This window comes from Galeopterus variegatus, unplaced genomic scaffold (assembly GCF_000696425.1).
Source record: "Galeopterus variegatus unplaced genomic scaffold, G_variegatus-3.0.2 Scaffold2150, whole genome shotgun sequence".
NCBI lineage: Eukaryota > Metazoa > Chordata > Mammalia > Dermoptera > Cynocephalidae > Galeopterus > Galeopterus variegatus.
Genome location: NW_007728261.1, coordinates 191,650 through 216,207, shown reverse-complemented (window position 1 = coordinate 216,207; position 24,558 = coordinate 191,650). Strand labels below are relative to the sequence as shown.

At 46.3% G+C, this 24,558-nt stretch overlaps 1 protein-coding gene across 2 annotated transcripts in view; it reads right to left on the bottom strand.

Moving 5' to 3' along the window:
• CRYL1 (crystallin, lambda 1) overlaps positions 1 to 24,558 on the bottom strand; it is a 134,123-nt gene that overhangs the window by 12,383 nt on the left and 97,182 nt on the right. For both annotated transcript variants that reach the window (XM_008580737.1, XM_008580738.1), the window contains exons 3-4: positions 19,071 to 19,232; positions 11,854 to 12,048 (exon numbers count right to left, since the gene is read on the bottom strand). In XM_008580737.1, coding sequence (XP_008578959.1) covers positions 11,854 to 12,048; positions 19,071 to 19,232 — 357 coding nt within the window. The remainder of the gene's footprint in view (positions 1 to 11,853; positions 12,049 to 19,070; positions 19,233 to 24,558) is intronic.

The following is a 24,558-nucleotide window of genomic DNA, read 5'->3' as shown; positions in this document are numbered from 1 at the left end:
ATTTTCACATTTTCTTGTGCAGATACTCCTTTAACTCTCCCACCACATCCCCACCAGGAACGCAGACTTGCTACCCAGGAATTTGGACGAGGTTAGAGGCAAGTCCTTCCACCTTCCTCAACCAGAGCTGTCTGGGACTACGTGGTCCTCTCAACGGAGAACCAACAGAAAAACGAGGAGTAGGGAGTCAGAAGAGGTGTTATCTCAGGTCAGTGTCGGGTGAGGAAAAGTGACAACGGGAAGTGGGGACTCTGCATCCTCAGTCCCGCAAGGCAACGCAGAGGAGGAGCTGGGCTTGTTTCCTGTCACCCAGGTCAGAGACCAGGAGAAGAGACTCAGAGTGTCCACCTCAATCTCTAGTTACAGCAAGGATGGAACAAACTCAAACTTCAGTGATTTCCCCATCTCCAAAGACGTCCGAGGGTGCAGTCACTGGTGCAGCAGCCACTCAAGCGTGAGCCAGGGCACTGGACTGTCCTCTTAGAAACACCTGACCCCACTGTCCTTGCAAGTGGTGAGGGAGTAACAGAGTCATGGTCTTGAAGGTTGGATTGAGAACAATCACAGTGTTGGTGAGTCTCCCTGGGAAACTAACTAGAGCTGCACAGCTCCCTCCATATACAAAGACTCACATTTTTGTCCTCTATACTCTTTGTCACACTCTGCTTCTCCTACCTGCAACCTGAAACCATCCGCAAAGCAAGGGCGCAAAAGACATGAGCTGCCGTCCCCTCCCACGCCACCTTCCCGGGAGCGGGTGAGGCCAGGATGAGATCTTAACGAACAGAAAAAGAAAGGGCTGCTGAGCGGGGCCCACTGCTACCCACAGCGGGGCCGGTGAGCTGCTCGGCTTCTCGCCAGCACCTGCAAGCTTTCCCAGAAGCAGGACACAGACATTCCTGCAGGATGACATGGGCAGACTGCACACTCTGGGAGCTGACTGAACACGCACTGAGCTGATGCAACAAGAAACTGAGTCACAGCCATAAAAACACATCCCATCAGCAGCCCGCTGAGAGGATGCTCGCTCAGGGCGAGTTGCGAAGCGTGAGGGTGAGCTGTGAGGCGGCCGCACGGTCAGGCCGCCAGGGAGGATGCCATGCGCACCGGCGGTAGCAGGCACATGCCCTGGGAGGCATCTCGCTATGTCGGTCAAGTCGTAAAAATGCTCCTCTCTGACAGCGAGCCCACTCCTGGGAACCATCCCATGAAGTGATGCCACCAGAAGAGACTGTGGGTGCAAGGAGAGGCCCACTGAGGCATTACCACAACAGGAAACCTGAAACTACCTTAGAACAATCCCAAAGGTGAAAGCTCAGATTTTTTAAAAAGATGAACTGGAAGAAAAATCATGAAGCCATTAAAATGAATAAAAACTCGAGCAAAGTGTTCATAATAGAGACTCGACAAGAATACAGGAAAACGAAAGCAGTTTGACTTAGGACGGCAAATATAGGTGGCATTTTTACTGTTGAATTTTTTTTAAGCTTTTACATACAAACAAACCAAAAAATGGAAGGGAATAAGAAGAAAGATTTTGCCCTAGTAAGAGCTCTAAACCAGTGACAATTTCCTGGTGTACTTTTGTAGCATGCTGCCCGTATAACAATGCTTGCATAGGGGAAAACAATGGTGTTGTAAGAGTCTGAAAGAAAGGTTTTGACCTTAAAAATGAACCCAACAACAAAAAGTTTCCATCCTTTTGCATGATTGTGAATGAGTTTATTATCATTCAGCAAAAGGTACCTTAATTGAGGGGTCCTCCAGGAATAAAGTTTTTTACAAAGAGCTTTGAACCATACAGTATAAACCCCCCTTCAAAAATAGCAGCCCAGCACAAGCCCCGTCTCTGCCTGTGCACCATCATAAGCACCCAGTGGGGTGTCCCACCTCTGCAGCCCCATGTCCAGATTCTATCTGCAGCTGATACAGGAAAGGAAGGCTGGACACCAAGGCAACAAGGGCTGTGCATTTTCACTAGCCACCTCCAGCCCCCTGCTCTGCTTTTCTCTCCGGAACCGCTTCCCCCTTCTATCCTCTGTTTTGGGGCCATTGCTCCTGCCTGTTCACAACTTCAAACTGAAGGAGCTGAAATCCGTCATTTATATTCACTGACTGATCACTTGCCTATCGGTGGTGATTCGTAGTGAACTGCAACAGGAGCAGCATTTTCATTTACAGGTTTTTTTTAGAGTTGTTAGAATATTAGCATAGAAACTCTGCAGGGCTTTTTTAAAAAATGAGCATGCAGCTGATGCTATATGTTCGACTCTTCATGGGGATGGAGGTATTTCAAATAATACATCAGCAGCATCTCTCCTTTCCATAGGGTTTTGTTGCTTGCCAGTGACTACTCAGAAAACAGCATCCCATAAAATAATAAATACTGTTATATAAACGGTCTACTTCTTACAGAAAATCTCTGCGAGAAAGAATTCTTTCTATTTAACTGATGACTTCCAGCCAGCAAATAAAGTTTCAGATAGAACAGAATTTCAGTTTCTGTGGTGGCTGGCACGGCCCCTGTGGACCCTGCAACACACCGATATGCTCTCATGCATCCCCAGCCAGGGCCGGAGTCACTCAGTAGCAAGGGCAACGCGCAGGAGATCTGAGCTGCACTTGGCTCTGTGCACTGGTGGCTCATGGCTCCCAGCTCAATGTGAAGGTTGGAAAGGTTTACAAATATGCTCAGACATCACTTCTCTACATAAAGCCACAAGTCTTTCTGGAAGAATCCTGCCCTCCTGGAACCCCACGTTCCAACAGTTTGCTGTGTGCATCCTGACACGCCTTGAGTGGAATCTAGACAGTCCCTCCAACCAGAGAGCCACATTATTTCTGTGAAAAATGTCACTGGAATTTTCATAGAGAATTACACTGAATCTGCAGATTGCTTTGCGTAGTATGAACATTTTAACAATATTAGTTCTTCCAATTCATGAACCCGGAATATCCTTCCGTGTTTGTGTCTTTTCAATATCTTTCACTGATGTTTTATAGTTGTCAGTGGACAGAGCTTTACCTCATTGGTTAAACTTATTCGTAAGTATTTTTTTGTTTTTGGTAGCCATTGTAAATAGGATTATTTTCTTGATTTGTTTTTCAGATAGTTTCTTGTTAGTGCATAGAAACACTACTGATCTTGGCATGTTGATTTTGTTTCTTCAACTTTACTGAATTTGTTTATCAGTTCCAGCAGTTTTTTGGTGGTCAACATTGTCAGCAAACAGAGACAATTTAACTTCTTCATTTATTATTTGGAAGCCTTTTATTTCTTTGTCTTCCCTAACTGCTCTGGCTAGAACTTTCAGTACTTTGTTAAATAGGAGTGGTGAGAGTGGGCATCCTTGTCTTGTTCCTGATCTTTGAGGAAAAGCTTTCATCTCTTCCCTGTTCAATATGATGCTAGCTGTGGGGATGTCATTGACGGTCTTTATTGTGTTGAGGTACATTCCTTCTACACCTAATTTGTTGAGACTTTTTTAATCATAAAAGAATACTGAATTTTGTCAAATGCTTTTTCTGCATCTATTGAGATGATCATGTTTTTTTGTCCTTCATTCTGTTAACGTGGAGTATAACATTTATAGGTTTGTGTATGTTGAACCATCCTTGCACTCCTGGGATGAATCCCATTTGATCATGGTGAATGATCCTTTTAATGTGCCATTGGATTCAGTTTGCCAGTATTTTGCTGAGATTTTCAGAGGGCCAGACTATATGCAGCCCATGAATGGACTCCTTACCTAATTGGAGCCTCTCCACTGGACACTCACCGGTTCATGGCTGTGGGATTGATATAGTTATGGGGCTCCCCACGAGACAGCCTTCCAGTGCTACCCTACAGAAGAGAAGCACCGCCATCCGTCATTGCCTCTGACTGAAGGTGACAGGTTGCTCATAGGGAGCTCTCCACATCTGAGGCCAACAGGAAAACAGGTCCCAATTAACTGGGAGGCTGGTCCTGGTGAACGTGGTAATGCATCTGCTCAAATGGCCCTGCAGTCCCAGCAGATGTGCCACTGTGTCTTCCAAATGAGAAGTGGAACACGGGTTCTGTCCAGATGGGGCCGAGAAAAAGACAGTCATGGTGGAGCCAGGATGGTCTAAGCAAACTTCATGGGGTGAAGGAGCCAGGACAGCCAGAGCCAAGGCACCTCTCTAATGCCCTCTGGTGCCGCGCCTGCTGCCCCAGACACGCTGACCACCCGACTCTGGAAGAAGGAAAAGACAGGGGCCCTGTGGGTGAAGGGACGAAGGGCTGGGGGTGGGAGAGCGGGACAGTGAGCGGGCTCGGTCCCGGATTACCCATTCAGAAGACGGAAAAAATAACGCAGAAATGGCAGAAAACATAGAGGCTGGCAGGCCGCCCAAAATGAAATGAAATAAAGACGGCAGAGAACGTCTTGGAGGACATTTTTTCGGGTGGGTCTTGACCAGGTGAGGAAGGACAGAGAGTCACAGCAGCCCCGGGCACGCCGCGCCCGCAGCCCCAGGCAGACGGCCGCAAGGGAAGGCGAGACCGGCCGGAGCTCCAAAGGCGGCGGGCACCGGGGCAACGCGGAGGCTCCCCGGACCCTCCTCACGCTCTCTCTAAACCTGGCCTTCCACGGTTGCATTTTAAATCGCACCACGTAGAAGGCCCTGCGGCGGGGAGAGCGGGAGCCGGAGCCCTCTGCTGCCGCGGTGCCGTGCTGCCTCCCCGGCCCGCTCCGCTCCTCCTCGGACGCGTCTGCGCCGTCTTCCTTCCGCAGAGCAGCCTGAGCAGCCGGCGGCGACCCTGCCTCGCTCCCTCCCGGGCCTCGGGCAGGACGGTCGCTGCGCCGGCTTCCCGCTCGGATTCCGCCCGAGGAACCAGAGGAAGCATCCCGGGGAGGGTGCATGTGGACAGCTGGACCCACACTCACATCGCTTTATAAAAGGAGAGCAGAGACCACAGGGCCGACCACCTCCGAGTGAACACGGCACATGGGAGGCAAATGGGATTTCTAAAACTTTAACCATTTTATCCCCCCTAAAACAGGTCCACCCCTCAGTTCCCCTTTCTTGCCATCCTATCTGCAAAGGAGCTTTCTAATTTACACGCAGCAACTCCTGACACGCAGGTTACTGTCCACCCGCTGAGGACACAAGACCAGGCCTTGCTCATGGTAGGCGGGCAGGACATGCCCCAGCGACCCAGCTACAGCCAGCCCATGACCTGCCCTGGCACACAGGTCCCCGGGTCAGGAGATCAAATGGCTGGAGGAGGGTGGCAGCTGCTAAGTGTGTGGTGGTGGACAAGGAAGACCTCGAGGGCATCATATCCCAGTGGGTCCACGTGGGACAGGGTCGGCCTGTGAGCTCTTGACTTGGAAGCGCGATGCCCATCCTCACTGAAAACTATTGTTTGATTGTTCTGATATGTTTATGCTTTAATGAAAAGTGAATTAAATCTATCTTTTCTTTTCTTTTTAACCCATTTACACATCTTTTTTGGGATAACCAGAGATATTCACTGTTTTAAAACTAGGATTGGAAATCACAGCTACATAGTGACCTTGTGAGAGTATTCACCTAAGTAGAAGCTGGTCAGAGCTGCACGTGTATCTATTACAAGCCTGAGTCAAACACAGACAGTCAGAAACAAGAGACACATATATGCAGGCAGAGACAAATGCAGGAGAAAAGACAAATAAGAAAGGAGGTGCAATATACTGTATCTTTGAAATGAAGACTCCATCAATTTAATGTCCCATTGAGGAAGAAAGAATGCAGACAGTAAAACTGCAATGTATGTGCTGATTTGGGAGATATTAAAATGTAGCAAAAAAAAAAAAAAAAAGGGTTTATCTTAGAACAGATGAAATACAATATATTAGGACTTTAAGGCCAAGGCCTCTCCCAGAGTCATACAAGTGGGGCTTCTCCAGCTTTGATGTGCGTAAGAGCTCATTATAATGCAGATTATGACTCTGCAGGTCTGCGGTAGGATGCTTTTGAGAGGCCACATTTCTTAAACTGCTGCCCTCCTGGGATCTCACCTGTGCAAGGAGGATGTGAGCATTTCAGCTCAGAGATAATGTCCTGGTGACAGCTGTTGCATACAAAGAACACTGGATTCAGGGAATTCAAAACATTGTCACCATTATCATCATTGTAATGCATAACATTTACTAAACCATGTGCCAGGCATTGGTCTAAGCCCTTTGCATCTATACCCTATCTAATCCTCACCATGTTCCAAGATTAAAAGTAGATACACTATTATCTCCACTTTATGAAATCGGACACTGGAGCAGGGAGGGGCGGGCACGGCTTTGAATTCCCTACCAGGCTGTGGAATGTGGACTAAAACACTTAACTTTAGAGGCTGTTTCTTAAATTGTAAAGAGAAAAATAACAATGTGCCTCTTGTGGTTTTGAGAATTGACTGATTTGAAAATATCTGAAAATCACATGAAATGGAAAGGAAAGTACTTTGTAAACACCGAAATCCTATACAGACTGAAGTTTCTATGCTGAGCAGAAAAGCTATTCTCAGCGCCCCACTGTGCTGATTCTCAATTCCTGAAGCAACCTCACATACACAGTGTTCCACAGAAACCCTTGAAGTTTACAACAAAAAGTTTCATATGCCAATTTTACTACCTGTTCTTTGAGACACACTTAATTAACTGAAACAATTCCTCATAACGGTGGGCATTTGTGTCTGAAATAAAGCTCAGTGACAAAGTTTGGGAACCCCAAAGAGTCCAGTTTGGATGCTAAAGACCACAACCTCCCTGACAAATCAAGAGACCAAGAACTGAATTTCTGCAGCTCAGGGCCCAAGGAACAGAAACTCAGTTGAGGGATTACATCGCTCAGAAGGATGGGTGAAACCCAGGGTAAGCAATTTCCAAAGCTCATCACCACCACACACCGACTGTCAGAGAACCTGCAGATGGCTCCACGATTCACTCCTGAGACCTCCACCCACCCTGCCCTGATGGGGAAGGAATTTATGGACAACAAACTCAGCAATTGTCTGGCCAAGAACTTATCATCACAACAACTTTCCTCACTGTGCTAATAATGCCTTAAGAATATCGACTTGAAATTACATTCCCAGCCAACAGGGTCCCGCCACCCAGGGGCTGGTCTCTGGTGGGGGAAGTCAGCATGCCTAGACTGCAGCCAGGCTCGCCCATCTGGGATTACCAAGTCTGTGAGGCTGCTCTGTCCCAAATCTGAAATCAAACCGGAAGAGGGAAAAAACGAAGTGAACGTCTGTGAGACAGAACAACAGGCCCCAGCACCTTCATTCCCTTGGGTATTTGGTGTCCATTCTGCTCCCACGAGATCTGAGCACTTACAGGGCTGGGTGGAGACAGACAGCAAACGGGGGAGGACAAGACTATGTCATGGCCTAGAATTCAGCAAGGACAAGATAGTGCGTCTTATTCTGGCACTTTCTCTTTCTGACCTGGATGTGATGCCTGCAGCGTGGCTTCCCCCTTCATGAGCCCACATGATGAACATGTCGCACTCCCCACCCCCATCTTTCTTAGAACTTCTCTTTATGGTTGGCTACAAGTATTAAAATCTGCCCTCCAGATTTTAGTGAGTAAGACTGAAAACAGGAAAATGATAGGGAAAAAAATCAATGAAACAAAAAGTTGCTTCTCAAAAAAAAAAAATCAATAAAATTAATAAACCTCTCGCAAGACAACAAAGATAAAAACAGAGCAGACACTAGTCACCAATTTCAGGACCAAAACCAGGACTATCACTACAGACCCTGCAGCCATTAAAAGGATAATAAGGGAGTACTACCAACTACTTTACACTCATAAATGCAACAACTTAGAAGAAATGGATCAACTTATCAAAAAACATAAAGCACCAAAATTCAATCAGGATGAAACAGACAACTCAAACCTTCTATAACCATGAAAGAAATCGAATTCACAATTTGAAATATCCTGAAAAAGAACTCCCCAGGTCCAGATGGTTTCACTCGAGAATTCCAACCAACATTAAAGAAAAATTACCAAAAATTGTACAAAAATCTCTTCCAGAAAATAGAAGAGGAGGAAAACTTCCCAATTCATTCTATGCGACCTTGATATAAAAATCAAAGAAAAATAGTACAAAAAATGAAAACTACAGAGAAATATCTCCAATGAATCTACATGCAAAAATAGTTCTCAACAAAACGTAAGCAAATTGAATTCTCCAATGTCTAAAAAGAATGGCACACCACAACCAAGGGGGATTTATTCCAGAGATTCAAGTCTGGTTCAACATGTGAAAGTCAGTCCAGGTAGTCCACTGCATCAGCTCAGCAAGGCGGCTTCCCCTGCTCCCTGGCACCAGCAGCAGGGCAGCACCATGCTTGGCGGAAACCGAGCCAGAGCCCCAGCCGGCTGCTGGCCATCCCACTCTGACTCCTACCCCAGCTTGAGTCAGACCCTGGGAAATTCAGGCTTGGATTTCACTTGCACAGAGCTGCTTATATACAGATGACAGCAACAGTGTCCCCCACCCACAACTTGCTTCTGACGACCCAGAGCACCAGCCACCTGGACAAAAGCATAAGACCCATTTCTAACAGGCTCCTGTAGCACCCTGAGCCAGGCCGCCTGGCACCTTTCCTACCCGGAAAGTACCCCAGCCCTAACCCACTAATGCACCAAGCCTGGGTCAAACAGAAAAGGCTCTGCCAAGTTTCAACCTGCTTTGTGAATCCAGAGAGTAAAGACACAGAAGCAGCCATAGCCAGGCCATCAGGGGTGGCCCCTGACCTCAAAGCTCATTCTGTCTACCTCGGTCAAGGCTCAGTGCTGGGTGCTTCTGGCTACACGTGGAACCTGCCCAGCACTGTTTGGAAAGAGAACTTCTGTGAAGCCTTTGGATCTTTTGAACTTAAAATATGTACAAGTCTTTAGTCTCTACAGTAAAACTACCCCCATTCCAACTCCTTTTTATATTAAAGTTGCTCTTAAGTTTTGAGGTAACTCGGAACACCCCAAGTCTAAGTTCAACTGTTGAAACACCCCCAAAGGTGAATTCAAGTGCAACTGGCTCTGAGGTTGTGAGTCACTGGGATGTCATTTAATGCTGGCGGGCACTGCGGCTTAGCGCTCGCATGCAAATGTGTAACGGGCAGGGTGGGGCATGGAGAGGTTCCCCAGCCTCTGCTTATTTGCAGCATCTGAGTGGAAACAGGCCAGCAGTATACATTTTCTTTCAAGAAATCCATGCAACAAAATCAAGAATCCTTAAACCAATCCAACTAATGGGTACAGTGCCAGGCACACCACTGCCTGCTAAGTGGGGGCTGTGCTGCGGCTGGTGCGGCAATCCTACAGGAGATTTCTCTACGGCAACTGGAGATGAAGCACTGCCCCATCCCTGGCCTAGGGCCTTGTAGAAGGCAGGGCCTCCGTGTGGATGCTCAGATGCCCCTGCCAGTGGCTGCGTCAGGGGCAAGCGCACGTCCAGCGGGCCAGTGGACAGCCCTCCTGTTTCTGCACAAGTTCCTGGGTGGCCTCCGCTAAGCAGTGCCGGTAAAAGTGGGCGCCACAGTGCAGCCTCCACCCTCCTTCCGTACTCCCTCCTGGGAGCCTCACCCCTGCCCGTCAGCCAGATGCTGCCCACGTGGGAATCTCCCCAGCACAGCGCATAGCTGCCTGGTAGCTCTATCCTCCACCTCACCCCAACAAGGACAGAAGTGCCTGCTTGGTCCTCGCTACCTACAGATCATCTTTCTTTTTTAAAGTAAATCATCATCTAGACCAAAGGCAACTCTTTGGGCTCTGTTCGCACTTTGCAAACCTTCCTATTTCTGTCGGCCTCTTCTCTTCACAACCCATATCCTGCTGGATTTTAGCACTCAGTTCTAAGGGGGCTCAAGGCATGTGAGTCCCCACAGCAGTCGACACGGGCACATGCAAGAGGGATGTCATCCTGAAAAGCAGGGTAGGGGTGTTCCTGCCAGCCAGTAACTTGACCATCCCTAGTCTGCTATAAACCATGGACATGGCACAACCAAAAGAAGGGTGGCACCATGAGCCAGTGAGAACTTCCAGAGCAGCCAGCCTCGGAGTCCTCCAGCCTCCCTCCTCCAAGGGTAAGGGACAGCCGGAGTCCTAACTTGCAAGCTGCAGGCAGTTCCACCACATGGTGTAAACAGAGGATTCTCTGTGCGCCCAATTCTTCCTTGAGTTGGTTCGCACATTTCAGATGGAGAAAGCAAAATTTAATTCAGGGCACTGAAACACCTTAAAGTAAAAATTGCCTTAAAAATCCCCACAGTGTTTTACTGCAATATTGAATTTTTCTTGTGGTCTATTGATTAGCTCCCCTATTCTACACAAGTGGAAATATTTTACATAAATCTCCAATGGGGTGCTTGTAGTTCTGTATTCCTTTAAAATACTCTAACATTGACTGATATTCAAAAACATCCTACACTTACTAAGAAATTTAAACTGCAACTTAACAGTGGAAACCCTACCACTGTTTCTTGAAGACACAGCATTAAGTGTAATTAGACAGGGAGACACAAAACTGAGGTTACTGCACACAGCAGTCAGGTCCAGGGAAGAACCTAAAAGGGGGGGTGACCAAGTTCCAGAGCAGGCTGTGGGAGGGCCACGTGCATCACGTACACTTCCCTGGGCTTGAGGGAGCTGCCAGGAAGGAGAAATTATAACACCCATGGAAGCTGGGACATGCAGCTTCCCGGTTCCCGCCTCGGGCTGGGCGTGGTGTGTGAACAAGTGGAGACAGGACAGGGACCCCACCAGGTGCAGAGCAGCCAAAACCTGGCACCGCCTTGCCTCTGCCATGCTACTTTACCTGTGCAGAAGGGGGCAGGAGCCAGGTAGGAACCACACGATCTGACCCCCAGACCCAAGACTTTCCACTCCACCTCCTGGGACCACTCTGATCTTTGTCCTGCCAGCCACCATAGTCCCTGGCACAAACGTACATGGGAACATACGCAGCTAGGTGACTTCTTAAATCACATCTAAAATCCCTTAATTAAAGGATGAGGCTAAATACATATACGCAGTCGGCCCTCTAATCCACAGGTTCCACATCCATGGATTCAATCAACTGCAGATTGAAAACATTTCAGAAAAATAACAACAATAAAAATAACACAAATAAAAAACAATATAGTATAACAACTATTTACATTGTTTTAGGTACTATACATAATCTAGAGACTTAACGTGTACAGGAGAATGTGTGCAGGTTATATGCAAACACTAGGCCATTGTATATCAGAGACTTGAGCATGTGCAGATTTTGGCATCTGCCAGAGGTCCTGGACCAACCCCCCTCAGATGCACAGGGATGACTGTACACATATATGAGGGTACTTCAAAAAGTTCATAGAAAAATAGAATTAAAGGATAATACAAATCTTTCCATGAACTTTTCGAAGACCCCCCTCAAGTATATTTCCTATTTATATGTAAGACAAACATATTACTAACCAGTTTAATGTTTATTCATTGTTTCTTCTTCAAGCTCTTGAAATAAGTTGGGTTCCTTCAGGGGATACAAGTTTACTTTACACAAAGTATAACTTTTTTCCCTCTGAAAAATTATAACACTGGGGGTGGGGGTGCTGGACTGTGGGAAGATGCAGCAGACCCACACAGGAGATCACGTGGCGATCCTACGAAGGGCAGGAGAGAGAGGCCCACCATCCTGTTCTCACATCACATGACTGACGTGAGCAAGAGCACTGAGCACCCTCTGACTTTCCCAGCAGCATCTCAGAATGAGGGGGGGAGGGTAGAAGGAAGGAAGGAAGGAAAGAGGGGGAAGGAGGGAAGAAGGGAGGGAAGGAGGGGTTGGCGCCAGCACCTCCACCAGCCTCCACGCCTCGCTGATGATCGGGTACTGCAGGCGGTTCAGAACGAAGCCGTCCACCTCCTTCAGCACTCGCACTGGGCACTGTCCGATCTTCCTCATCAGGGCGTGGGTTCTGTCCACCGTCGCGGGGGCTGTCTCCAGGTGTGGGACCAGCTCAACCAGTGGGATGTGATAGGGCGGATTCACCTTAGGAGAAGGAGAGAGAAGGCAGTCAGGAGACGGCTCTGGTGTTTGGGGTGCTGCTCTGGCCAGCTTTGCTCCCCTGTCTCAAACGTTGGTGGGGGGAATGCATCTTTGGAAAGGCCCCTTTAGATGCAGCATCCAATGACAAGAAACTTGGGGGAAAATTTTATTCACAAAGGAAAGAGAGAAAAAGAGAGCACAGAATTGTGTGATAATGTTAAAAAAAAAATTATAACAACACATGAGGCTGGAACTCGGAGATGCAGCTTATCATCCTGCGCGTTTTCATCTCCAAACCCCTGGTCTCCCCAGGAAAGGGCTTCTCGGCTGCTACCATCTGTTACCTTCACGGCTTCTACCCACCCCACTGTCCTCTGAACTACTTCTCCCCACCCTCAGTCACTGTAGGCTCTGACATTCCACCAGGATGGTGGTAAAAATATTAACAGCATCTTCCTAAAACTTGGTTTTTCCTTAATCTCTCCACAATGCACCTCAAACATCTGCTTCCCCAATCTAAAGTCACCTTCTTGCTCTAAAATTCAACAAGTATCACAACACCTCAGCATTTGCAGACTATATATCTGATAAGGGGTTAATATCTTGAATATGCATGGAACTTAAACAACAGCAAAAAAAACCCAAAAAACAAAAAACCGAAAACACAAAAAATCCCAAATAGCTTGATTAAGAAATGGGCAAAAGACTTTAATAGACATTTTTTAAAAGAAGACATTCAAATGGCCAACAAGTAAATGAAAAAATGCTCAACATCATTAATCATTAGGGAAACATAAATCAAAACCAGAATGAGATACTGCCTCACTCCATTTGGGATGCCTATTACCACAAAGACAAAAGAAAACAAGTGCTAGTGAGGATGTGGAGAAAAGGGAGCCCTTGTATACTGTTGGTGGGATTCTAAATTAGCACAGCCACTATGGAAAACAATATAGAACTACCGTGTGACCCAGCAATCCACTACTGGGTTCCTGAGGGTACTTCAAAAAGTTCATGGAAAGATTTGTACTATCTTTCAATTCTATTTTTCCATGAACTTTTTGAAGTGCCTTCATATACCATGTTCTCTTTATCCATTTATTTGTTGTTGGACACTTGAGTTGATTCCATATATTGGCTATCGTAAACAGTGCTGCAATAAACATGGGAGTGCAGACATCCCTTCGACGTACTGGTTTTAATTCCCTTGGATATATAAAGGTACTTCACAAAGTTCATGAGAAAATAGAATTGAAAGATAATACACATTTTCCCACAAATTTTAAAGTAACCCCATATTTACACAATGGAATACTATTCAGCCATTAAAAAAAGAATGAAATCCTGTCTTTTGTAACAACATGGATGGACCTGGAGGACATTGCGTTAAGTGAAATAAGCCAGGAACAGAAAGACAAATACTGCATGGTCTCACTTATATGTAGAATCTAAAAAAAAAGAGACAGAGAGAGAGGGAAAGGGAAAGGGACTAGATATCACAGAAGCAGAGACTAGGGAGGGGTGGGGGCTTAGGGGACAAGGGAAGGTTGGTCAAGGGGTACAATATGAGGAGTAAGTTCTGGTGTTCTGCTGCACACGGGGTGACGATGGTGACGGGTAAGGTTTTGTGTCTCAGTAAACAGCTAGAAGAGAGGCTTTTTCATGTTCTTATCCTAAAGAAAAGATAAATGCATGAGGCAATGGATATGCTAAATACCCTGATTAGATCATTATACAATGTATGTGTGTTGAAACACCAAATTTTACCCCATAAGTACGGATAATTACAATGTGTCAATTTTTTTAAGAAATTTAATTAAAAAAAAAAAACAACAAAAAAACCCACCTTGGCGGCCTCCACACCACTATGTGGCCCAAGGTGGGATGGTGTCTGTCCACAGTGAGGGCCCTCACGGAAAGGCTGGCCCAGCCCAGGACTTCTAGTTCTGGTTTTCTTGGCTCACTTTGAGGAACTGTCCTTGGAGATTCCCCATGGAAAATTATCAAACTTCAGAAGACAACGTTGCTTGGTAGAGCCTGTTGGCCCTGCTACAGAGCTGAGTGTACTGCAGCAAACTGTCCCCAAGTGATGCTCCTTGCTGGTTCTCCCTCCAACATGGGTGATGACTGGTACAATCTCACTAAGTAACTACACGAAACATCCATTCTAAAATGACTTCTACAGATGGGAGAAAGAAAAATATAGAACACTCTCTCAGGAGGCAGGTGGTCTACACACGGCTCAACCTCAGAATTCCTTCTGCCCCACCTGTCCTGGTCAGTCGCTCGGCCCTGCCTGAAACCAAGTGAAGATGGTTCCGGCTTTCCAATAAATTATAAATCAATGTCATGATGGAATTGCCTGTCTCCTACTGAATTCTTATAAAAATGTTTAACTTCTGACCTTTTTAAAAATCAGGATTACAAGAACTGGAAGTGTGTCCATCTCAGTGACTCTACCTTACTATAAGGCAGGGATGCCAGGCACAGGGTCTTTTCAACATTGTGAGCCTCCCAGATAGCAAAAAAGACAGAGACCAACAGCTGGAAGGCACTCTTACTGCAGCCACCAGCTCCCTGTCTGCTTCACAAGATCTCCTCCCGCCTGCACTTTGTCTGAGAGTCTGAGCCCACGCCCCAGCATCGCCACCGCCAAGGAGAGGACACCAGAGGGCCCACACGTCTCACACGGACCTCACCTGCCACCCTGAGCCTATGTTTATAACTGTTCACTGGACACCTTCCCTAGGTACACCACAAGCATAAAGCTGACCCCTGGTGAACTGAACCTGAGGCTCTCCCAGCGGGCAGGTGGTCCTCCTCTGGCCCCACCACAGTGAGAAAAGTCGTATCCTCCACCCACGTCAGCACCAGGGAAGCAACCTCGGCCCTGCTTCTCTCTCGCCTCCCGACTTCCCACTGTGGACCACAGTCCTGTGGATTCTACCCACATCTTCAAAAAGGTCATTCTGGCCTCCATCCCTCAGCTCAGGGCCCACTTTCCCATGCAGATTCGGGCAACCTCTGCACTGTCCACTGGGGTCCCGGCCCTTCCCGCTTGCCCCCTGCCGCTCGCTGCCCAGCGACACTCTGTGAGCAGCCGGCAGGGGCAGAGGCTGGGGGGAGGGGCCCAGTGCTCGGTGGGTAGAGAAGCTCAGTTTCACACGGCTGCACTGCATTAAGCAGTGTGAACGTGCTTAATGCCCCCCGGGCACACACTTAAAAATGGTCAAGATGGCAAATTTGATGTTATGTGTTCTTTACCACAATTAAAAATCAAAAATAGATTAAAAAACATGATGCTGAGGATGGCCCCTCCAGCTCATAATCCCGCAGCAATCCCCCCGGCCCACCCTGGCTACAACAGCTACAGAAGGCCCTTCCTGACTCGCCCGCCGCACCTCCCGACGTGCACAGTGCTGCCCACTTCCGTGTCCACCTGCACCAGCGGCCTGGCAAGGACCTCCAGCTGTCTCCGGGCTGCGATGGATGTCGCTCTGGCCACAGCCCGTCACCATGGAGGTGAACCCCGTCGTAGGCTCAGAGAAGAAGCATCCTGGTGCCCTTGGACTGGGAACGCTACTCGCTCCTCCCGGGACGGCAGGGCCAGGGCTTCTGCCGGGGAGGCCGAGCGGGAGACTGAGAAGCACGCCCGCCAGGAACGGGAAACACACACACAAAAGGAGGCGATTTCTTCAGCGGTCGTGCGTGTCATCGCGGAGGCCGGGAGCGGGGCGGCGGGCGCGGCTCGGCGCGGGGGCCTTCTTCCCCGGCGGGTCTGAAAGGCGCCTGTGATCCAGCGACAGCACGGCAGCGGGGGTGGGGACAGCGGCGGCGACAAGCGGGGCCGGGCAGAGGTCGGGTGGACAGCACGTGACCCCTCCCTGTGCCGTCAGTCCTCTCCTGCCGCACTCCACAGACAGCCAAAGGCACCCTCTGAAGGGCCGCGGCCCGCGCACACGCACGCACGCTCACGTACACACGCACGCACGCACGCGCGCACGTGCTCTACAAGCCGCAAGCCCAGAACGCAAATATTGAAGTCGCCTCCAGCACGAGGGCAAATGGTCTCAGGTCAGACGCGAGAGCGAGTCAGGAGGGCGCAGGTACAGGCGGGGGGGCTGGGCATGGGCAGGGACAGAGCTGTCGGCTCAGCTGTGCTCCCCGCGCACACCTCCCGCTCTGCCAGTGGGCACCAGCTTCTCAGGCAGGCTCGTCCACAGAGCAGAGCCCTCATGGGTGACGGTGACCCCATGCACTCCACTCCGTCGGACCATGACGCTCCCCAACCTGAAAGGAATGGAAGAAGCCTTTGCAAAGTGTGGCCAAACCCGCAGAAGAAACTCAGCTCTGATGGATTGCCGACACACGTTCTAAGTAACAAGGGGACTGCCGTCCATGGCAACTTCCAGACCACCCTCAACCAACACTCCCAGCCACCACACTGTCATCCCTAAGCCCCTTGAGGTGGGGAATCCGGAGTCACACACAAGACATTTGAGAGGAAGAATGTCTAGGGCACAGAGAAGGGCCGTGGCCACCTACTCTGGAGCCAAGAGCATCCTGTTGGGCCTTCCGCTCACAAGCCAGGGCTAGGATGCCAGGAAATCCACCCCCACCCTGCAGCAGGTGCCCAGGGAACACTAGATGTTTCAACATGCTGGCTGGCAGCTCCTTTGTGCATAGGTGGGGACAGCAATCTTTTGCAACTGCTGACTACCCGTGTTTGCCATGGCCTCTTGGCGGCATGCAGAGGCCTCCCTTTCCTTCACCCTATTTCCTGTCCAGGCAAAGATCTCAGGTGACCAAGGCACTGAGGCCACAGGAGCAGCTGGCAGCTGAATGCTGAGCCTCTCCTGTCCAGCCTGGAGGGCTCCCCAGAATCCCTGTGGTGCCTCAAATATTATAAATGGTTCTTGACTGTTTAGGACTGCCTGTTGCACTTGTTCCAGATGCTCCCCCCACCCCCCCCAAGGCCGGTGGAATGATCAAAAGGTGGGTGCCTCCAGCACAGAAGAAAGAAGGGATAAAATTCCCAAGACAGTTAACTTGGGTTAATTTGTTTTAGCTAGCATTGGTTTTGGTTAAGAATAATTTATAAATTAATAGAGACACTGTAACTGTGCTGTTTGATTAAATAAGTAAAAGTGAGCAATACTGGGAGAGGCTGAGACGGTATGAGGAAGAGACGTGTCATTACTCAACCGTTACTGACCGTCCTACCAGTCAGAGGACTGGGCCAGGTGTGACCGAGGAGAAGGTGGAGCAGGCATCGTCTTACCCATTAGGTGGTTTAAAACTGAGGAGAACGTGGTAAAAGTCTTGTCCAAGAACTTGGGAGGTGTTTTCTGAACAATTTGATTTAGTTTTGTTTAAACTAACTTAGAAGTAAAAATACTGGTTAGAAATTGGGAGCTTTCAAACAAGAGGCTTACATCTTCCACTAAAGCCATGAAGTGACTGTCTAATAACTGGCTATGGTTTCCAAGAGTCCTTTTTGTGGACATGAATATGTCACTGAAGCAAAGACATGACAGGCTGCATGGGACTTAACAATTTGTTTCTTTCAATGGGGTCCCTCTTGGTGCTAATGTCACTTGTGTCCAAATAGTAACTAAATCTGACTGGCTCTCTTCTATGTTCTGTGGGCCTAAGTTGCCTTATTTTATAACCACTCTTCACTCTTTACATGGAGCTGTGTAAATGGTAGTCCAAGTCACCCCTCTTCTCAGCATATAAAATCAACAACTCCCTGAGCAAATCTGTTGCCTCCACACTCTCAAGTGCTCTTGCTCAGAAAGTGCTCTTTCCCTGGTCGCTCATGCCTGGAATGCTGCCTGAGGCCCGCGAGGTTGCTGCGGGCCCATCCTGACCCATCCTCACCACACACACGGCCTGCACCTTACCCTGCCAAAGCAGTGTTTCCACCAGCCACCCCGAGTCCTCAGAGGAATGCTCACAATTCTCCAGGACCCAGCTATCACCAAGCCTCCCAATGTTCACCTGTTCCCTACAAACGTGTGCTCTTCCAGCAAGCTGGTCTCCTCCGAGTCTGCAGGCCTGAGCCTGTCCGTGGCTTGGGGTCTTTGCTTACACCCTTCTGCAGCCTCAAACATTCTCCTCCCCTTATCAGCCCAACCACATCCTAGCCAGGCTGGTCCCAGCTTCTCTGTGTCACTTCCCCCAACCTTAACTTCTGATGTTCTGGTGGTGCCAAGGGTATGGCCACCATTATATACTGTCGCCTTTATTACAGCTTGAGATACGTTATATATTCCAGATTAACTGTCCTGGTTCTCCAAGGTCATGCTGAGCTCACAGTCAGGACACATGTTCCTTGAGTGATCCCTGCATCTCCTCTCTGGATCCTCTTTCGTCACATTAATACATTAACCTCGAAAAGATTCCTGGAGTGCATGATGCCAGTTTGTAACTCATTGTCTAGTACGCCCCACGATGCACTGCCAGTGGCTGAGTTTGCCCAGTTAATCATAGTGGGCGAGGGAGAGGGAACAATAAGTAAGAGGGGGCTTTAAAGTCAGAGACCTGAATCAGAATCTTGGGAGTGGAACCCAGATCTGCATTTTGGCAAAACTGATCTCAATCCCACTCTGAATTGTGTTAATAAACTATACAGTACAAGTGACATAGCTACAAAATCCTATTCAATAAAGATATTTTTCATGTAGCACTTTTAGTTGGTAGTGAAATTATTTAGTAGTCAGCCTCCTCAGTTACATGGTGACTTGAGGGCAATAGCCTCAAAGCATTCTTAATTCTATCCCATTACGCATTAGATACACAGATAAAATTCAAGGAATAAAATTCTTTTTTAAAATGCTGGTGTTGCGCAACTCTCTGAATCTACTGAAAACCACTAAATTGTACTATTTCAATTGGTGAATTGTGTGGTATATGAACTGTATCTCAATGAAGCAGCTCAAAATACTAGTGGATTAGTCACAATTTACTGCCCCCCAAATCCAAATGAGACAGCACCAGTTCTGCAGTTTCGCCATACTCACAGGATGAGCCACAAGGCACTGCCTCATGTGTGCCAGGCCGGCAAACAACTTGGAAGGCATGAGGCAGGAGGTGGAGCTTGCCAAGACCACCGTGTCGTCAATGATGCGATCTAACTGAGCGAAAATCTTCTTCTTCAGTTGCAGGTTTTCTGGAACACATTCCTGAAAAGGACACATTTAGATCATTACTGATGACACTGCACTCAGGCCTTAAGCAAAGTGTTTCATGTTGAATTCATTTTTGAAATGAACCAGTTTGAAAATGATGACATTCAGGACACGCTACCCCAAAATATAACACCTTTTCCAATCATACTTCAGCAGACTGTCCACTCTTCAGCAAACCTAAGCATAAAAATTTACATATTTCCCTACTTCTTTGAGTCTTCATTTCTGAAGGTTCCCATGTCACATAAAACTTATATTAAATAAACTTGTATGCTCTTCCCTTATTAATGTCTTTTGTTACAGGTGCCTCAGTCATTAACCTTCTGATGGGTACGGAAAAGATATTACTTCTTCTCCCCTATAAAAACCACCAACAAAACTTAAGAATAAAAAAAGCCTGCTGAAAAATATAATAAGTCTTGACAACTCTGGAAAGTGGGTGATGAATATATGCGAGTTTGCTGTACTGTCTAGTTTTGTATAGGCCTGAAAATTCTCATAATAAAAAAGTCCGCCAACTACATGGGGGTGGATTCTAAACAGAACACACAATAGTACCTCAGGCAAACTGCTAAAAACACCAACAGTCATCACCACTTATTTTCCCTTTCTGTTCTGACCATCGGATCAACTGATCTTCAAGGAAAAATCTTATCCTCATGAAATGAACAAACATGTTACAGCCATAATTCCCAAAAGGCTTCTTGAGAGTCCGTTTCTAATTAGAAGTCCTTTTGAAAAAGACCTTTGTTTCTGAAAATCTAAAATTACTTTAATAGGGGAAGGGGAGGGGATAGAGAAGCTAATTGGGATTAAGTACTGCAGATAACTCTAATGTTCTAATTACAAAGCTGGGGTGGGAGTGAGATGACACCCCAGACACCCAGTGCCACCCACAGGTGAAGCGTGTTCTTGGGAACAGGAGGATGGAGTTGGCCCTGCCCTGAATGGAAGCAGAAAAGGAGGAGGAGGCGTGAGCTGCTCCAACACTTTGGAAATATTGGAGCTGTCCTTCCCCTCCTGTCAGCCGGAACTTCTGGGGTCACACCAAACTCACTCCTACCCAAGGTGAGTTCTGGTCGCATGGGGGCCACTGGTGCTGCAGGAGGCAGTGTGATTTCCAGCATTCCCTTTGACTTTAGGATACTGATTCTCAGCGTGGTCCAACAACAGACTTACTGAATCAGAGTCTCTGGAGCTGGGGTCCAGGCATCGGTATTTTTAACAAGCATCCAGATGAGTCCTGTTCTGACTGAAGTTTAGGAACCACTGTTCTAAGGTGTGTATAGAGTGTGGGCCCTCGATACTCTCAGTGTGCTGTGCACCAAATGTGTCCTCAGGGTTCCCTCCCCCAGCTACTCGGCACAGCCAGGTATGCCCTGATGGGAAGTGAGAAGTATAAGAGCACTGTGGTCATTTCATGGTCTCCAACTGTTGTGAGGTTGTCGCCCAGGAAAGGAACCAAACACTTAAATAAGAATTTTAACAGAGTCTTTATTAGCCAGCCGGGGACTGTCTCTCCAGGTATTCTGGTAAGAAAGCAGCCCCGAGCCTAAGTTTGAGGGGTCTTTTAAAGGCAGAAAGTCACGTAATCACACAGCAAAAGTCACACCCCTCCTGGCAAGAGGTGTTTCTCAAGGCCTAAAGCAAGCTGGTTACAGAAGCCAAGATAAGAAAATTAATCAGTCAAGAACAGCAAGAACTTCCCCATGGCAGTCTCCTCCCTAGGTCGCCTGGCTCCATCTTGATGTAGTTCTTGCTTCTATCGGCCAGAAACAGCATAGGCGGGAAATTTTAATTTTTTTTTTTCCATCTTTCATATCCAGGTACAGGGTGTCTTATTTGTCTAACGAGAACTTCTGCTAAGAGTGTTGGGGGCTTTTCAATGAGAACAAAATGGCATAAGTTAAGTCAATTTACCCTGTCACACAACCACTGCGCCAATTTTACTGAAATGTTAATTACATTCACATATCATATAAGGTAGTGAAAATAGTATAAAACACCAGAAAAAACAAGAAATTCGCACAAATGGAAATTCAACGCTGAAGTATTACTGCAAACTATATCAGAATCACCCCTTAAAATAAAATATTTTCAAGTTTGATTTAGTAATATCTAATAGTAAATAATAACAATATCTAATATATCAAAATCAGCTGTGTAAATAGCATGACATGAATTTCACTTCTATATCATCTACAAGATTTTAAAAATTTTATTCTAAGGGTAGGAGTCAATATTGTTTGTTTATACTTTTTAAAAATATAGTCAAACCATATGAAATTTTATTAAGAACAAAAGGTCATATAAGTACCACATCTCAAAGACAGAAAAAAACAGAGTCATTTAAGAACTGTAAAGCCCATTGTGTTAAACCCCTTATCAAGAGGGGAAAGGGAGCTACAGTAGCGGGCTCCGTGTATTGAGTCACTCCTGGATCAGTTAAGGCTGAAAGTTGGGTTCAGTTTAAATGGAGCCTTGTAGCAAAGCCAGAGACTAAGAATGATGCAGATCCTGTTGAAGCTAATGAAAGAGTCGTCATGAATAGCCTCATTGTAAGCCTGTCATGCAGATTCTCTCCAGAAATTCTACACCTTCTTCAGATCCTTTGATTATCAAAGAGGCAAGAAAACGTGAACCAGAGGAAACTCAAACCCCATACAATTATGTAAGGGCTTTTAATGGCACATTTGCTTGTTGCTGCTCCTGCTGCTGTTTTTAAAAGTAACCCAACTGTGCTGGATGTGCTGGGCCAGAGTTACAAGGCCTCTGTCCACGTCACACCTGAGTTCATTTCCATGCCGCTCACTCTGATGCGCAATCAGGACCTTCATTGCTTGCGGTTGGTGACAAAGCTCAGAGAAGCAGCCCTGAGGGGATGGGAGGGAAGCTGGGGACAGCATCAGTCCAGGCGACAGCTGAGAGCCCCGCAGCCTTGCTCCTCCACCACAGCAATGGGGGCCTGGCCAGGTCCACCCCTACGTGGTCGCAACCCAACTCTGTCTTTTAGGAGCCACCAAATGTGAAGTGTACACAAAATGCTATCACTCCAGAAGGCAGGCAGTCAGCTTGACCAAGCACTGGCTTTGCTCTTGGGCTTTGCTTGTTTTGAGGTGGGAGGGAAACACAACACGGAACAGATAATTTCCCCATGCACAATCACCATCATGGGCGTGCCCGGAGTCTGACAAACAAGACAAAAGAATCTGGGAAGAAGCAAAGCACAAAGCCCCTCCCCTCTCCACAACTACCAGTGGCAAATCACAAAGAGCTCGGGCAGTGTCAGTAGCTCAAAGGTGAAGTTACCACTGTCCCCTTCCTTTCCCTTCTTGCAGGAAAGAAACTGAACAGTGGTGTTACATGTATAACTTTTAATTCCCTCTAACATTTTTTATTTATTTTTTCGTTAAATTTTTATTTTGTCAATATACAATGTATATGATTATTGTTTTTTATTTATTTTTTCGTTAAATTTTTATTTTGTCAATATACAATGTATATGATTATTGTTTTTTATTTATTTTTTCGTTAAATTTTTATTTTGTCAATATACAATGTATATGATTATTGTTTTTTATTTATTTTTTCGTTAAATTTTTATTTTGTCAATATACAATGTATATGATTATTATGGCCCATCACCGACACCTCCCTCCCTCCTCCCTCTCTCCCCTCCCCCCCAAAAATGTCCTTTCCGTTTGCTTGTTGTAACAACTTCAAAAAAGTATAGTTGTTATATCTTCTTCCCTCCCCCCCCCCCGGTTTTTTTTGTGTGTGTATGTGGGTGAATTAATTTGTTTATTTTTTAGCTCCCACCAATGAGTGAGAACATGTGGTATTTCTTTTTCTCTGCCTGACTCGTTTCACTCAAAAAGCAAGTCATTTATAAACTTCAGTGTTCTATTATCAGTAAAAGTTACCTATATAGTTAATTCAACTCATAAGGACTATCCTAATTGGATTCTAGATCAGCTTACTGGGTAATTCCCAGGGAAAGGGAGTGCTGAATAAGACTCACTCCTGAAGTTTATCCACTTGCTATGCAACATACATGTTCCAAAATATGTATTTTTCATGGTGTAAATAAACTTTTGTTGAGGTGGGGGGTATTTTGTTTTTTGTTTGTTTGTTTAATCATTCCAGGCATTTTAAAGAGCAATCCTGTTGCCAGAAAATCTATATTTGCTAGTCAAAAATATCTGGAGGCAATCTTCAGTGTGCTTTCCAGAAAGAAAAACTAGTACTTACTTAAGTTGTTTTATATGCAAAGAAGTTCAATTAGCCTATTTTATGGGGGGAAGACATGGCAAGAAGAGAAAGATGAGCTGGAATCCTACCGCGATCATGGCGGGAGATTCGCCCTCGGGTTGAAGCTGGAAGCGATCCACTTTACTAAATCTGGTGGCCTTGTTCAATCTCCTGCTTCGCTCTAATTAACACCAGCTTCTCTGAACTCTTCCTCCCAAGAGCACAGTCTTTAAAATCTATCAGATTAACAGATTAACAGATTGCTATGACCATACTTCAAGAGATGGAAACCAAAATTATAAAAAATAAACTAACGTAAACTAAAATAAAAAGAATGCTCTTGCTCTAGAAGGAATAGTATAATGTGTTAAGAAAAAAGAGAAGGAAACATACCTCAGTTTTCAACACCACAGGCAACAAACTGCACTCAGTTTATGAACCACCAGGGCTCATTTATTTCCTTAAAAATCAAAATAAAGATTTTTCTTTAAAAAGTATATAGTACAATTCTTTAAATAGAGCTCTACAATAATCTAGAACAAATTATACTTAACCAAGTGAGACCTTTCCAAAGTAAAAATCAGTGCGCAGTGTATTTAGAAATGTAACTTCCTGGGGCTTAGGTGTTCCGGTTACAGGGATTATGGCTGTTTGCTTTAAAGAACAGGCCTTTCTCAGGGTAACCACAGAGAACCTAGAGGAGGCTACCTTGGCACATGCATCAGCTGCTGTCCTGATATATGTGTCTAATCCCATTCTCATTCCAATGACTTTTTAATGTACCTTTTATGAAATCACTTATTTAGAATTGGGTTAAAATGCTTGACACACAAAAAAATTTTAAATATTTCATTTAGGCCTGCAATTATCACATAGTTTTATTGCATTCCTAATATTTCTCATGAGGAAGAAGTGAGACTTTTAAATTTTTTTTTTTTTAAACAAAGTGCTGGGAATAGCATGAAACAAAATTGGAGAAAGGAATTTTTAAGAAGAAAAATGGAAGATAAATAAGTTGATGTAAAGGACATCAGTAACTCACGATAGCCAGTGATCACTAAGATCAGTT